This window comes from Gymnoscopelus microlampas (genome assembly GCF_963454915.1).
Source record: "Gymnoscopelus microlampas genome assembly, chromosome: 9".
Classification (NCBI taxonomy): Eukaryota; Metazoa; Chordata; class Actinopteri; order Myctophiformes; family Myctophidae; genus Gymnoscopelus; species Gymnoscopelus microlampas.
This window is the reverse complement of record NC_139946.1, coordinates 2,996,216-3,013,154: the sequence shown is the minus strand read 5'-3', so window position 1 is coordinate 3,013,154 and position 16,939 is coordinate 2,996,216. Positions and strand designations below refer to the sequence as shown.

The 16,939-nt window shown below is 40.5% G+C and overlaps 1 protein-coding gene across 1 annotated transcript; it reads left to right on the top strand.

The window, feature by feature from the left end:
* Positions 1-770: 770 nt before the first annotated feature.
* Positions 771-3,248, top strand: rangrf (RAN guanine nucleotide release factor). Its single transcript, XM_084066684.1, has 2 exons — positions 771-876; positions 2,556-3,248. Exon 2 carries the CDS (start codon positions 2,571-2,573, stop codon positions 3,147-3,149), a length of 579 nt encoding a protein of 192 aa, XP_083922810.1. The 5' UTR covers positions 771-876; positions 2,556-2,570; the 3' UTR covers positions 3,150-3,248.
* The last annotated feature ends 13,691 nt before the right edge of the window (positions 3,249-16,939 follow it).

Below are 16,939 nucleotides of genomic sequence, written 5' to 3'. Positions count from 1 at the left end.
TTTGAAAAGTTTAGTTACTACTTTGCAGATGTAAATTATGATGTTATAGAACATACATTAACCACTTTAGCCCTATTTTATTCCTAGGCTATTTGAAAATAGCCGATCTACAAGCTCACAACGCGTCGATGCGACGCGTTGTGAGCTTGTAGATCGTCTATTTTCAAATATTTAGTACTTTTACTTTTGGTACTTTAAGTAGCCTACATTTTGATGCCAATACTTTTGTACTTTTACTCAGGTACATTTTGAATTCTGGAGCATTTTTATATTTCAGTATCGGTACTTTTACTTAAGTAAAGAATTTGAGTACGTTTTCCACCACTGATATAATATATAATTGAAACAGGCTATTCCGATTTCCAGAAACAGCTGGAATTTTACCATTACATATGATATAACAGGGACAGATCGAGCTTCTGATAGTTTCCCATTTAGTTGAGTTGGGGTCTCGTTATTACGTTTTATAACGAGCTCTGTTGCGATTATTACAAGAATTCTTATAACATGAACGCATTTTTTATTTTAAAATGCATGGTCCATGTGATGGTCTCTTATCATGGCATTGTCGTCATGAAAAGTTCAAGTATCTCGACAGCAACAACTAGGATGTATTTTAAGTTTTTACAAGATCAAATACTTAGATGAAATAGTTTGATCAAAACAAATCTGTTTAGAACTCATCTCCTGAACTGTAGGTGGCAGCAGCGACACGGCAGAGACGCTTTATGTTCCATAGAAGAAACTCCTCTTTCACCCTCACCGGAAGTGTTGATTTGTTGCTAATGGCTGCAGCTCTTCATGCTGCTCAGTGAAATGTGACTTATTTGCTGCAGGTTTGGATGCGGGGGCTGTGTCAACTCAATTTAAGAGCAGGTAGTTGCCAGTTCCACCCTGTGTTACACATTTTGTACATATTTATTTTACATATTTCTTAGCTGTAGAATTACAACTCTCGTAGACGTATTTATGATTATGACGTTTTCAATCTACGAGAGTTGTAGGGTTCACCCCCCATGGACACAGGGACTTTCAGCACTATACCCCGTAGACACTCTAAACATGTACAAATTGAAAATAAAGGTGCTTACTCCCACGCCCCTAATGTTAACTGTCTCTACGGGGTAGTAGTTTAATGTAATAATCCATATCTTTCAATAAAGAAGTGTGTTAATGACGTCTGTGGCCGAACGCCATTTTTTCACCCTCGTTTACTTCCTGTTTACATTGAGTGTAATACCGGGTTTCACCAGATGGGCGCGTCACTGCCGCCCATTGGGAACTACCCGACAGAATCGGCCACAGACGGCATTAAAACACTTCTTTATTGAAAGATATGGATTATTACATTACACTACTACCCCGTAGCGAGAGTTAACATGTTGGGCGTGGGGGTAAGCACCTTTATTTTCAATTTGTACATGTTTGGAGTGTCTACGGGACATAGTGCTGAAAGTCCCTGTGTCCATGGGGGGTGAACCATACCACTGTCGTAGATTGAAAACGTCAGAATCATAAATACGTCTACGAGGGTTGTATTCTACAGCTACATATGTCTTATGTTTCATACCAGTAACCTGTAAGCTGATTGTATGACATTCTATTTAGTAGTGTGTATATCTGTCTGTCTCTTATATGTCGTCATGATTTGTGTGCATGGGGATCTCATTTTAAACAAGCTCAGTGCTTTATGAGCCTTCCAGTTTAGTAGACCTTGTATTGTGAATCTGTACTGTTCCATGTGCTGTTGTTCTCATGTCTTATTAAGTAAAGTACATCAATCAATCAATCTATCAATCAGTCACACCAGAGGTTCAAGCCGCGACCCCCCCCCCCCCCCCCCCCCCCAAAATAATCATATTTGAACTGGGGACCCCCCAAAATAATAATCATATTTGAACTGGGGACCCCCAAAATAACAATCATATTTGAGTTGAGGCATTACATTTAGTTTGAGTCGGTTCCACAGATAAATATTGTGAAAATAGCAGATCTATAAGTTCACAACGCCTCGCATCGGCGTTGTGAGCTTGTAGATCTGCTATTTTCACAAATTTTGCCTCCGTCTTATATTATTTGACAATTAAGCCAATGTTTGACCAGTTTGTATAGTATAGTTTGTCGATTACTTTTGATGCGGTAATGGGCTTTTTCTATTCTTTCTTTTTTCTTTTTTTTTCTTCTTAGAAAGTCCTTAAATTGTCACTTCACTGTCATCTGGGGACCCCCTCAAAATCATGTTGGGCCCACAGGTTGAGAACCCCTGCGTTACACCATGAATGCTATGTTTTGTTAAGTTGTGTTACATAGTGTTATTGGTCAGCCGTTGCTATGGTAACCCTGTTGCATACACGTTACATGGTATGTTTATTAGTGGTTGTTATGGTAACCCTGTCCTGGGTATTTAAGTAACCTGTTAGGTGTGCGATTGTCATTATAAGTTCACTTCCTCAGCAAAGCATTTTCTCATGCACGCCTTGTCTTGTGTGTGTGTGTGTGTGTGTGAGACTAATAATTGACATATTGTCCATCTAAACTGACTGTTACCGTATCAGAGGCTTCACTTCAGGATGCAGAGCGCCCCAAGCAACCGTCCTCTCTTCGGCGGCGCCCTGTCGGCCGCCCTGCCGCGCGGCGCCACGGACATCAGCGAGCTGAGGGAGATCCCGGACAACCAGGAGGTGTTCGCCCACCGTCACACCGACCAGAGCCTCATCGTGGAGGTCCTGGAGTTCCAGGAGCAGGTGCAAGACCAGGACGCCGCCAAGTACCATTTCGAGGACATCGCGGGAAGCAACAAAGCGCTGGGTCCGCCGGGGGCCTTGGAGGTGACCGGCGTCGTGGCCCTCCCCGGGTCCGAACTGTCCATGTCGCAGTGCCGCTCCGCCTGGATGCTGACCGGAACGCAGGCCGTGGCTAAGTTCAACGAAGCGGCCAGGAACACGGTGACCCTTCATCTGGGCCTGTTCCGGCTGCCACAGTTCACCACGGACCTCGTGGTGACGTTCAATGACCCTCTGAGCATCAGCCCGGATAGCAGCAGTGCCGCAGGAACGGGGAAACAGTCTACAGAAGAAGCCTGGACGGTGCAGGACTTCCATCGCTTGTTGCAGTCTCTCACGCTGCACGACCCAGGACTGTTTGGTTAGAGCGGGTGGTCTTAAACCCTTTTCCACGTGTGCCAAAAATGAGTAAAATGTGGTATCTTTAATGACCCAGGGGCCAGGGCTAATTAAAATCTAACTGTATACTTGTACTTTTAGGTTCTCATCTGTCAATACATTTCGGTGTGTGCGTGACAAGTTATGTACTTTTAGCCAAATATACATCTTATAGAGGATATGCGCATGCTTAAAGTGAATGGCACATCGAGTGGCAAAGCAACATGCAAAGTGAGTTTAACATTGTTTAATGTTGTTTAATGCAATCAGATATGACATTTCTGTTTGGATGCATGGGCTGTCAAGGCCAGAAAGTATTTTTTTGACACTCAGTAGGCATTCCTGCATAACTTCCGGGTTTGATGATGATGTCACACGCATATCCTCTATAGTGAGAATATGGCCGATGACATAGGTGAGGTTCGGAAATACAGCACTGAGCGCACTGGCCAATACAAACTACTAGGCGAGTGCGCTCCGCTGCGCAATTTCCGAACGCACCCATAATATTTTTTAAAAATACATTGTTGTGAAGTCATTGCTTTGTTGAGAGATCAGTGTTCAGGAGATCAGGGTGGTTTACCAGGCTAGAGAGAACTCATACAGGATACAGAATAAAAAAGTGAAATTGGAATAAAGAAATGAGGAGCCAAAATTGGACCTGGAACACAATACAATTAAAGTTGATCAGTGCCCTTCGTGGGGGTTCTCTCTTGATTAGATGAAATTGGTAACCCATCTGAAAATGTATTTTCTGTTTCTTAAAGAGAAGGGGAGACTTACTATCGTAATATAGAGCTTTAACTTTTTAACAGAACACTTGTTTTTAACTATAAAATGTCACTTACAGCGCCTTTAAAAAGGCGCTGTAAGTGACATTTTATAGTTAAAAACAAGTGTTACTTCAGATCATAATGTGATGTGTGATAGTGATGAAAACCGGGAAGAAGGGCACATGGTCTTGGTACAAAGTAAAAGCCAGGCATAAAAGGTGAACTGACATCCCATGTATTGCTTCCATCTGGAGCAATAAAATGAACGAACACACTAGTCACGAAGCCACTGATGTCTTCAGCAAGACCTTGGCTTTGCTCATAAAGAGTGGAAATTGAGATGTTGAATCTCAGTAGGATTATGGATTGACCAGGAATATGGTCAACTGGCTCCATCATTCAGGTCAATGGCCTCATGTTGGAATAGTGAATCGGTTCTAAGTCTAACCTTGGAGAGACACCAAGAGTAATTCAGAATTTATGGAAATGTTAAACAAAGAAAATGACCCTCATTTATAGTCTCTTTGAAGATTTAGCAAACCCTCTTAGATTTAGAAATACATGAAACAGAACCCCTCGTATCCATGGTTACGTGTGCTCTTATTAAAGGAAACGAAAGAAAGGCAACACATGCTCAAGGTTTTAACTGAAGGCTATATATGCAGTAAGACTTGTCACGGCATACTGTGACAAGTCTTTTACTATAGTCCAGCTCGGGTAAAGCTTAGATAACAAATAAGGGGCAACATCAAACCCTTTCCATCCCCTGGTGAGATTATAATGGCACAAGATCTCATAAAGACAAGGAATCCTTTCCTCTCAGTAATCCCAGCATAGCCACATCCCTTCATTAGAGACAGTACCATGATCATAATGGAAATAATTAGGCCTTTTCCATATAATCTACCTTGGATAAACATGTTGTTTTTGTCTGTTTCTCTGAAGGGTGTGAGGTGAGGGTTTGGGGACATCAGTAGTTCTATAATACCAGGAGAGAGGTTTCATAAATACATTTCTTAAACGTTCAGGGTCTGGGACCCTGAAATGTTGCTGAGGCTGCATGATAGAATAGTAGCTATTTTGTAGCATCATTTTGCAATTTACATGTGTAAGTTTTCTGGACCAAAAAAGAATGAAGTAATCCAGCAATAAAAACGGAGGTACTATGTTAAGCAGAAATTATATACTAATACTCCCTGAGGGTATGAAAAATTATTACATATCTATATATGTATCTATATATCATATGTAGTGTCGGGGTATTAGGTAAGATGATTATTGGCAGACGATTTATGTCAGAGGTCATGTTCGGGTTTGATAGGTGAAGTTTTTAAAATTATATTTTGATCGTAATCATTATTATAGTGTGTTTGTTTAGCAACAGGGGTCTCTCCAGGTCTTTAATAAACAGAAAATACATTTTAAGGCGGGTTGCCAATTTCTTGTGTGAATGTTTATCATATTAAATACCAGATGTGATGTTTACTGTCAGAAGAGTTAGCCTACTTTTGTTAACATAACTTTTGGAGCATGTGGTATCGGAACTATTCAAGGTGTCCCATGACTGTAACTGATGATGTCACTAGAAGAGAAACCCTCTGAATGGAACTCATCACAATGAGTTGTCCTGTGAAGTCGATAAACAAAATGTAACTTTTTTTTGAGTGGTGCCAACCACTCCTATATCTGACTTTGTCCGTGTGTCCGTCGGTATGTACGTATGTATGTCCAATAAACAAACATTGATGACAACATCAATACGGGGCTCATCAAAGGCACCACTCTCTTCACACAGGGTGTGATGTTTTATTAATAGGCAGAAGATTTGTGGTGTCCACCAAATACATAAACATTAACAGTGACCTTTGTTGACCCAGGGGTCACATCAGTCTGGGGGAGGTTTGCAGGATGTCATCATATGAGGTGACTTTGACCTCTGGTGACCTCAGATCAGGATTAGCCTCATGGAGGCTCACTGATAAACACCGATTTGTTGTTTCTGTTCCTTACAGGACAATAACTCCAGAAGGGTCTAGAAACTAACCCCTGTATCGGGTTTTGATCATAGAGTAACTGCTTATGCAAAGTCATAACTACAAGTACAGCCTCCTATGAAAAAAATATCCAGCTATTTTATGATCCCATCACACTTATGTTTTCCTAACCGGGTTTGACACTTTGGCAGTGTTTCTAAAGATTTAAAAGCTTCTCAATTCTCATAGACTTAAGGAAGTGTAGATTTGAAGCAGATACCGTTCATGATTGTGTTGTACAAATAATTGAAAATAGAGGGAATTTGGAATAGAATACAGCTGAACAGAAAAAGGGCTTCAAGGGAGAAGGGCTGAGAGAAGGAATGTAAATATATATATATCACTGTCTGCCAGTATACTGTAAGGGAATTGTAATTCTTCGAGTGTCATTATCTATTTGTACATAAACTGTATATTAGTTTGAGTGTTTGCTGATGGCTCTCTTTGTGCGATGATCTGCTGTTACTTCCACTTACCCTCAAAGGACAAAGTGTACATGTGTGCATTCTTGCTCTTTCCGTACATCTGGGAGGCATCAGTCACAGGTGCTGGCACAGTTCCTGCTCCGAGACACTCCCCCAAGAGGGTAATGTGTTTTTTTAAACCAGACTCCCCAGCTATAATCTCTGTACAGAACAATCCAGAACCCCTCTTCCTCCCACCACTCGTTCTCTAAACCCCTCGTCCTGTCCTCAACACTCCCACCATACTCTTGTCACCCCCAGGAGTCTCAGCCCAAGTGCTGTCTGTCTGCTGCTCTCATCAGGGCCCTGGGAGCCCGCCCTAATTTATTATGCGCTCCTCCAAGTCATTCGCTGGCAGTACTTGGAAGAAAAACTCAAAACGGCCACTGACTGCATTTTCTTGTAACAATTTCCACTCTTTCCATGTTATCTGGAAGACATCCTGATTTCCGTTCCGCTAAAACTGTAATATACATATACCAAAAGAAGCCACATTTGAGTTAGTTAACAAAAAGGTTTATTTAAAAACAAATAGGCATCAGATACCGGACGGACAGAAACTTTTGTGGAGCAGACTCCCCAAGCATGTTACCAACCATAGACCAGGGGTCCTCAACAGGGGGTCCGGGACCCCTAGGGGATCCTCAGAGTTACTACAGGAGGTCCGCCAAATCTTTACTTTTGTAACAATCGCCCTTTTACTCTTAAGGGAAAATGATTAACTAAAAGGAAAATCAACAGGATCGGCAGGATTTAATTTAAGTAGATTTTTTAAGCACAAAATAATAATGACCATTGCAAAAATGGCAAAACAAATAATATACTCAGGGCTTTAAATCACCTCTGTCCCTATCTCTTTCCCTTCTAAACAAACAAACACACAAATCAACAACCCAAATGTTCCTCTCACGAACCCCTCACATCTCAGATTCACCCGTGAACAATATACAAAGTGACAACTTCAGTTATACAGTCAGAGCGCTGCACGGTCAGTCGCTCATTCGCTTTGTCAAACAATAACTTCTTTCTTTTGTAACAAAAAAAAAAGCCATGGGTTTCCGAGGCTACCCTCGGCCTCGTACTGCTCCTCCTCCCCTCTCAGTGTGGCCTTGATTGAGAGACTGGTTCCACCTGGGCACCCAGCTGAGTGTGCTCAGTGATGGTGCTGCTGGATTATTGAAGTTCTCTGTTCATTTGCTGTCTTGTGTTCCTGCTCGAGTGCCTGAAGCGTATTTCTGAGCTTGACGTTTGCCCTTTGAGGAGTTTTCCCAACTTATTTTATTTTAAGAGTGTTTTCTGCTTTTTGCGTCCTATCTTTCATTCCTGAGTGTGACAGTGTCTTGCCTGAAAGTAACCACTGGGTGCCGCTATACAACCAATTATAGCATTTTCTCACAAATGCAGGAGGCAGACAAACTGGAGTAACAGCAAAGTTATGTACAAAAGATTGTACATACATTTAATATTGATTCAAAGTTATGTACAAAAGAGTGTACATACATTTATAATGATTCAAAGTTATGTACAAAAAGAGTACAGACATTTATAATGATTCAAAGTTATGTACCAAAGATTGTACATACATTTATAATGATTCAAAGTTATGTACAAAAGATTGTACATACATTTATAATGATTCAAAGTTATGTACAAAAGAGTCTGAGTGTACATACATTTATAATGATTCAAAGTTATGTACAAAAAAGAGTACAGACATTTATAATGATTCAAAGTTATGTACAAAAGATTGTACAGTACATAGATTTATAATGGATCAAAGTTATGTACACAAGAGTGTTTATAACGACACATTGATAATGGATCAAAGTTTGCAATGCTCAGCATTATATGCAGCAGTTAGTGTTAAATGTAGGCTGACAAAATAAAGCAAAATTATAAAAATAGGTTCAAATGGGCATTAATACACACACACACACACACACACACGCACGCACGCACGCACGCACGCACGCACGCACGCACGCACGCACGCACACACACACACACACACACACACACACACACACACACACACACACACACACACAGGTTAAGTTCAACATCAGTCATGAGAAATGGAGAGATGTAAAACAAGAGATGTTGCCGTGGAAGGGGTTTGCACACCCAGACACATTTTTGTTGCATTTCCATTGTTTTGTTTGTCATGATATTTGTCAGGCATTTTATGATCTAGCATTAATGGGTCTCTTTCACCGATACAAAAGCCCCACAAATACCAAGATTTTAAAGTATAAAAATACTGTATTTCTGTAGTGTGTTAATTTACATGTAAAGCATGTTGCCTAATGTAGCTAAATGTTAACCATAGTACATAAAGCTAAGTTTGGGGGGAACTGGAAGCTGATGTTCAACCTGGTGCAAGACATGAGCATGTCTGTCTGTCTGTCTGTCTGTCTGTCCATAATTTTGTCCAACTGTCCAGCAGAATAACTTCAAGAAGTAAGTTAAGAACATATTTCCTTAATTTCTTAATGGATTTTTAATTAATTAATGAAGAAATATTACACGAGAGGATGTGCATCACCATGATTATTGGCACGGCACGCTGTCAGGAACGAGGCGGAGCCTTGTTGAAGAATGATGTGGATCTACAGTGTGTCTGTTGTGTTGTTGTTGTTGTGGCTGATGTTGTATAGTAGGCTGTATTATTTCATATGATTGGCTTGGTGGCAACACCTCTGTCTATGCAGGCCTTTTCCTCATGGCCTGTTTCTTTCTTTCTAAGCTCACGACGCCTCGAGCTGCGAGGCGTTGTGGGCTTGTAGATCAGCTATTTTTGGCAAAGAGGTATAGGTGTAGAGGGAAAAAAGAGCAGACCAAGTAAACAAAAAAAAGTATAATTCGCTTGACATGTTTGACATTTCAAATCTGTTTCATAATTATGCAAATAACTCAACCTGTATTGTTAGAAGGATGCATTAAGTTCATAGCGCGGCACTTGTAGATCTGCTATTTTTTGCAAATTTCTTTTACTCAAATCTTTGCTTCTGGGGTGGTCCTTGGAACAACATATTTTGAGATGGGGGGTCCACAGCCAAATACATATAATTTTTGGGGTCCTTGTCCTTGACATGAAAAAGTTTGATTATAGCAACATCATTTTTTCAAAAAAACTGTTATGATTTAGAAGACATTTGTAGAATCCCCCAGAAGCAAACATTAGAGTTAAAAATGTTCGCTTTAAAACATATATATTGAAAAATGTGCACAAATGTTCATGATTTTTCAAAAAATAGCAGATCTACAAGCTCATAGCGCTAGCAGTGCTCGGTGCCGCGCTATGAGCTTGTATATCTGCTATTTTTTTAATAGCCCAAAGACATCTAAAACTTACACAGAGATGCGTTCCCGGTCTTAAAGGGTTAATTTACCAGTTCTGGTAAATGTACAGGTGAGGAGATGTGGTACGTTGGTAATTTTGTCTAAATAGGCTCTATTCACACTAGCCATATTATGAAGACATTCACAGGTGTTACCAATGATACTAATGAAGGCTCTGTTCCATTTAGTGTAGCACAGTGGTTTCCACGACCCCCATAATAGTCCAGGGGCCAACACTGATATTTTCACAAATTGGTACCACCTAAGGTGACCGTAAAGTTTTTGTATTTTTGTCTTCCTACATGTCTCTAGTTTATATTTTGGTATGATAACCCTTCCAATCTTGTAGCTTAATGGCAGTTATCACTACCTACCGGCTAATGTATCCGGTAGGAGACACAAAGTAGAATCTTTGTGTCTCCTACCGGAAATACACCCGGGCATCAAATTATTGCGACAAAAAACACAATATATCCATGTATTCAAGGCTTCATGGGGTGTGCAATTGATAACTTCTCAGATTTTTGGTGTTTGCTTTCCATAAGCTTGTAAAAGTTGACCCTCCCTCGGTCTAGGGTGGTCATAGCTGAATGGGTAGATAGTCCCCCTGGGAAACTTAAAAAATATATTTTCTATCAATTGCACACCCCATGAAGCCTTGAATACATGGATATATTGTGTTTTTTGTCGCAATAATTTGATGCCCGGGTGTATTTCCGGTAGGAGACACAAAGATTCTACTTTGTGTCTCCTACCGGATACATTAGCCGGTAGGTAGTGATAACTGCCATTAAGCTACAAGATTGGAAGGGTTATCATACCAAAATATAAACTAGAGACATGTAGGAAGACAAAAATACAAAAACTTTACGGTCACCTTAGGTGGTACCAAAATATGGCTTGGCCCCTGGACTATAACTCTGAGAGTGTACAAATGGAACCAGTGAGCCAACATGCACAATATCAGCACCCTGACTCTGTTTGACCAGAATGGAACAGAGCCTTCATTAGTATCATTGCTGTGAATGTCTTCATAATATGGCTGCTGTGAATAGAGCCTATTGTGGGCCCACGTAACTATAGTGATATATATAGTTAATCTCGTGAATTTTAAGGATAAGACAGTTATTTGACATTTTGACAAGCATGTTTGTGTGGAATACACTGGAGATTGCAACGTCTATTGTTTGGGGCGGCAGCGGCTCAGGGGTAGGGTAGAGCGGCCGGATGGAAAGCGCAAGGTTCCCAGATCGATCCCTGGCTCCCCCCGAGTTAGTGTCGAAGGGTCCTTGAGCAAGGTGCTGAACCCTTAATTGCTGTTGCTGTTGCTTTTATGCTGTTGTATTAAATGAAGTGTCTGTGTCTTGTTTTTCTGTTTTTTGTTTTGCTTTCCCCACACTGTCTGTTGTGGGTTGTGTTGTGAAGCACTTTGTAAACTTGTTTTTAAAAGGCGCTATACAAATAAAGATTATTATTATTATTATATCAATATCCATAAAAATTAACCTTTTGGCCTATAACTCTTGAACCGTAGGTCATAGCATCAAAAATCAGATTTCAAGATTTTTCAAGAAGTATCTCTGTGACATAATCATAGGCTTGCCCGGCATGCCGAGCTGACTTCTTAACCTTACTGTGCAAAGCAGATGTTGTGTCACAACCTGACAATGCATGGAACATAGGCAGAGCACGAGATTTTGTCTCCCCCAGAGATTTACACATGTTGTTGATGTGGTCAAATCTGTATTTTTTGCCCATGCCAAATAGATGTCAGCCAAAGGTTGAATCGTAACTAAATCATAGAACAAGCCTGCAAGGATCACTATGACATCAGTGTCCACAGTACGCACTAGGATAGTTTTTGCTTCTTGCTCCAGTGCATGCCGTACATGAACCAGAATCCTGGTGTCTGCCTCCTCATGATGAACAGGTCATGGTACTACTGGAACCAAAAAAACGACACAGCTTGCCCTGATGTGACATACACAGTTTTGGATGGTGGCCAGTTGAACTTTTCAGTCCTGGAAGTCAAAAAGGCAAACAGCTCCCTCTTATTTGTTGGGTCACGAAAAAAATCCATCCAATTGTCTGACCTGACACTTTCCTGCGAACACCTTGTCCTCTCTTTTTGCGGGTGGACTCCTTCAAACTATCTGGGATATATGTGTCCCATACACATCCAACCGCTTGGTTTCCTGCAGCTGCTTCAGCAGATATAAGGTATGAAAACGTCATCTCATCAAATGTTTTTTCTTTGAAGCCAATTACAGGCAAACAGTATGGAATATCAAGAGCCTGTTGGACGGTCGTTGTCGCATGACTCACAAGACCATTTGTACTTAATTTGGTGCAAAAACAGTGACATTTGTAGAATTTATTGCGCCCCTATGGGTGGAAGTGAAATCACATTGGCTCTGCGTTTATTAGTGGCCCCTCAATGATACATTTGGGACAGATAGGACGCTGTGTTCATGATTTGTGACTTTTTTTTTGCCAAACGGACCCTCCCACAAATTTCAGAAGCCAATCGTAGCCAATCCGAAGGGAATATGAAAAATCTGATTCATACATCTTGATCACATGACCAAAGACAAAGAGTGTGTGCCGATTTGTGTGAGTTTTGGAAAAAATTGTAGGAGTAGTAGCATAATATGTGTTTTGAAGATAACGCAAAAAGGCGGAAAATCTTGGAATCGGAAAAGGGGCGGGCCTATATGGGAAGCTGTGTGATGATCCAAGGATTCCAGGAAAAAAATATTTTTGATGCCATGACCTACGGTTCAAGAGTTATAGACCAAAACGTTAATCGGTCTGTTTTTTATTATGGATACTGATATGGCTAATTGTATGGAAAATATTCAAAATAAAGTTGGGATCCCAAGGCTAGAATCCATCAGTTGATCCTAAGGAAGCCTCATGCAAAATGTGGGGCTTTTATCCGCTTCGTATTGATAATGTTAAAAAATAGGGTTAAGGTACTGGACTAATACTGTCTATCTCTCCCTCTTCTGTGCGAGTGGACTTTGTGTCTCTTCTTCAAGTTTGAGTGAATGAATGAGAGAGTTATGAGTTAAAACTCTATCTTTATTGTAACCTACTTTTTGGCTTGACTGCCTCAACTCATTTTCCAACCACCATCGATCTCCAAGACCATACATAAGATACCACAATAGAAAGGTGTTTTATTATCTCCTGTCATGCACGCATGCATAGAGAGACATAGAGAGAAAGAGACAGAGAGAGAATGAAAAGGCAAGAAACTGGAGCTAAAAGACCTCTGAAAGTCAAAGAAATGTAACTTACATGTCGTTTAAACAGGTTTCTGCACATCTAAGGACGAAAGCATAATGGCATGTGGCCCACATAACAAAGATGAAAAAAAGTGTTGGAAAATAGTATTGGAGCGATGTGGCATCCGCGTGCGGTTAGGGTTAGGGTGCGGGTTTGGTTCGGGTTTAGTATTGGAAACGTCGGAGCGCTGCGCTGTCGGAGGAATGCGCTGTCGGACTAACGTACTGCACCCCCTTGAATCCTGTGTCAACCCTGTGTCAACCCTGAAGGATAACTACACCGATCTGTGTACAACTTTGTATGTGCACTCCCTAGAGGCCAAGGAAAAACCTTTGCCCACATCTGCCTTTTATAGCACCACCAGACCGACTTATGTAAAACACATTTTTGGATATTACTCCTTCAGATGTTATCTAAATTGCACACAAATCGGTACACATGATCTCTATAGTCATGTGATCAACACTGATTGATTTTTCATATTCCATCCTGATTGGTTAAGATTGACATCTAAAGTGTGCAGGAGTGGACCGTTTGAACACAATTCTGCAAATCATGAACGCAGCGTCCGATTGCGGTGAAACTTTGCACGCATATTAGCACTACGTTGAGGAAGGATGAAAAGCAGCACTCCTTACATTGTCTGGAATGCATTCTTCTAACAATACAGGTTGAGATATTTGCATATTGAAGATTTTAAATGTCAAACACATGCCATTATGCTTTCATCCTTAGATGTGCAGAAACCTGTTTAAACCGCTTTATTAATTGCAATAGTACAGCACAGTCTGTCTCTCTCTATGCGTGTGTGCATGACAGGAGATAATGAAACACCTTTCTATCTACTTAGATAAAGCCCAATGCAAATTCATTCATATTAATATATGATAGTTTTGTTTTATTTTTTCACATGGCAAATGGCATGATATGCTTTCATATATGCTTTTATTGGGGGGGGGGGGGGGGGGGTTTAGCAGATCTACAAACTTACAATGCGTCGCATCACAAAGCATTGTGAACTTGTAGATCTGCTATTTTCAAATGGCCGAAATGTATATAGGGCTGACGTGGGTAATGTATGGGTTAGGCCATCACCCCTGCCCGCACATGCGTGCACACGCACCCACCCCCCCAGCCACACACACACACACACACACACACACACACACACACACACACACACACACACACACACACACACACACACACACACACACACACACACACACACACACACACCTGACTCACTAATCAATGCAAATTCATGAATTTGTTGAACAACTCTGACAGTATATTTTACTCATTGGGTACAATTGTGTAGTTTTACATTAACCCTGGCAATGGCTGCAGGGAAATCATTCCCAGGGTCTGAAAATGACTTCAAATGAAAGACGATGGAATCCTGTTAAACTGTCTTGCAATGCAAGTGCTACCCACAGTATCCAACTGACAAAACATTGCAAAACTTTAAAAAATATATATATTACTCCTACAAATGTTGTCCAAACATCACGCAAATCCGTACATATTATCTCTTTAGTCAAGTGATCAAGACGGATCCATTCGATCCGTCCGATTTTTCACATTCCAGCCTGATTGGCGAAACATTGCTGGCCCACACTAACCTCCCTGACCTGGCAGAGACCTGTGCTCTGAGGAGCACTTTTTCTAGTCTTCTTCTAATTCTCTCATTCTGAAAATGTATCCTGTCACATCCTGTTAAACCAAAACATAATAATATATCAGTAATATTACAGTATAACAGCCAGCAATGGAAATGGACAGAATTTACCCCTGGACTAGCGCATTATATCTGGGTATGCATCAGTACCCATTGAAAGCCAATATATTAATGTATAACAGAGAAATATAAGCCTATAATTTCCTATTGGTTAAATATTATAAAATAATTACCCATTTTCACATTGGGTTTTAGAAAATTAACATTTTGTTAAAGCTTGACGTTAATCTCTTTTTACACTTTATGTTAAACACTGGATTGTGTGCATAGCTGAGAATACAGAAAATTGTGCACATTTGCAGAGAGAGGGGGTTATAGGCTAGAGAATTTGATGTGCTGTTAGCGTTTGATGAGCTTTTGATGTGCATTTCTTTCCTCAGCCTTTGAACATCAGCATGTGCCATATCTGTCTCACCTTGCCTGACTGTATTCTCAAACTGTTCCATTGCACCATAAAGGCTATTTTGGCATTGTGATCCCATCGCAAGATGGTCTAGGTTCTTGGTTTGGATATTGACTATTACCACTGTTGCTGCTATGACACCTACTGTACATGTTCCCGGGGCTCTTATCTTATCTTAAGATGAAGGGTAGTCCAAGAGGATTTAGCATTTTTTGTCGTTATGAGCGTCAACAAAATTTTACTGCTCGACTGCATGGATGATAGCACCCAGTGACCCACACCTTGTGATGACATACGTGTAGATATGACTCAGCTCTATGCCTGCTTTGAATTAGACACGGTCATTTCTAACATACTTAAAAGACAACAAAGACTTTGTTACTGTGTAGGTATTCTGAGCTTTTCAAGTTGCTCATCACCTTATACCGTTGCTAAGCTACCAGTGCTGGTCCTGAGGAATTTGGTGCCCTGGGTCAGGATTTTACCAGGTGCCTTTTGTAAAATGTGTGACCATAGTCAGTTGATGTAAGGGACCAGTCGAAATTTACAGAAGGGGTTCCCTGGAGGAAAATAGGGGAGGGTCATGCCTTTCTCTTTTTAGTCCAAGGGAGGGTCAGCTAATTTTACTTTGAATCCAAGGGAGGGTCATGCAATTTTGAATTGATAAAATAGTTAGTACAACAGAACAGCGGTTAATGACCCCTCTCTATTTCAAAGGATACAAAGGTTTCAAATCAAGTAACACCTTGGTCTATTTAGAATCAATAACGTCCACAAATGGACGTGCGTGCCAACCATGCATAAGGTGGGAGTGAAACCCGTTTTTATTTAGAACTTAATATATATACCGTACATGAACTTAAATAGACTTTAACGCGTGTGTGCTGGCAGGGGTGATGGCCTCCATAAGATGAATTTGAGGGCGGAACACACGTGTTGCATGATGAACTAAAAATATGATGAATGTAAAAACGTCAGAGGCTTGACATATTTGACATTTCAAATCTGTTTCAATATGCAAATAACTCGACCTGTATTGTTAGAAGGGTGCATTCCAGATAATAATAGTAAGGAGTGCTGCATACATACCTAGGTTTACGCAGAAACCGATTTATAATTTCATGGTACAGAAAGTACATGACGCAAACATGCGTGCAAAATGCACATGCAACGGCCACGTGAATGGCAATGATATGTTAAGTTACATTTCTTTAATAAGACTTTCAGAGGTCCTCTCTCTCTCTCTCTCTCTCTATTCCAGGAGATAATAAAACACCTTTCTATCTACTCAGATAACGCCCAATACAAATTCATTAATATATAGTTTTGTTTTAAATGTTCTAGCCTTGACGACCATGCAGTCTTATGCTAACGTTAAAATGTAAATTAGATAGCATTTTATTTAGACAGATGGCAGGTACATTGCTGACCTGGCATGACTGACTACAGTAATGTTCTAATCAATGTGGAAAGCAAAACATCGGACGGGGATGATGGGGAGGGTTAGGGGTGTCAAGATACACTCATTTCATGATATGATGTTGGGCATATGATATCGATATGATACATTATTAATGTTCTTTTCTCATGTAATATCAACATTGGCCATCATCTTTAGTTTAAACTAACTTTATAAAGCACTTTAAAAAACAATTACAAAGTACTTTGTACACACAAATTAATACATTTGTGCAAGCTTAAGGGAGAAGTGAAGTTCTCACTAACTATAAA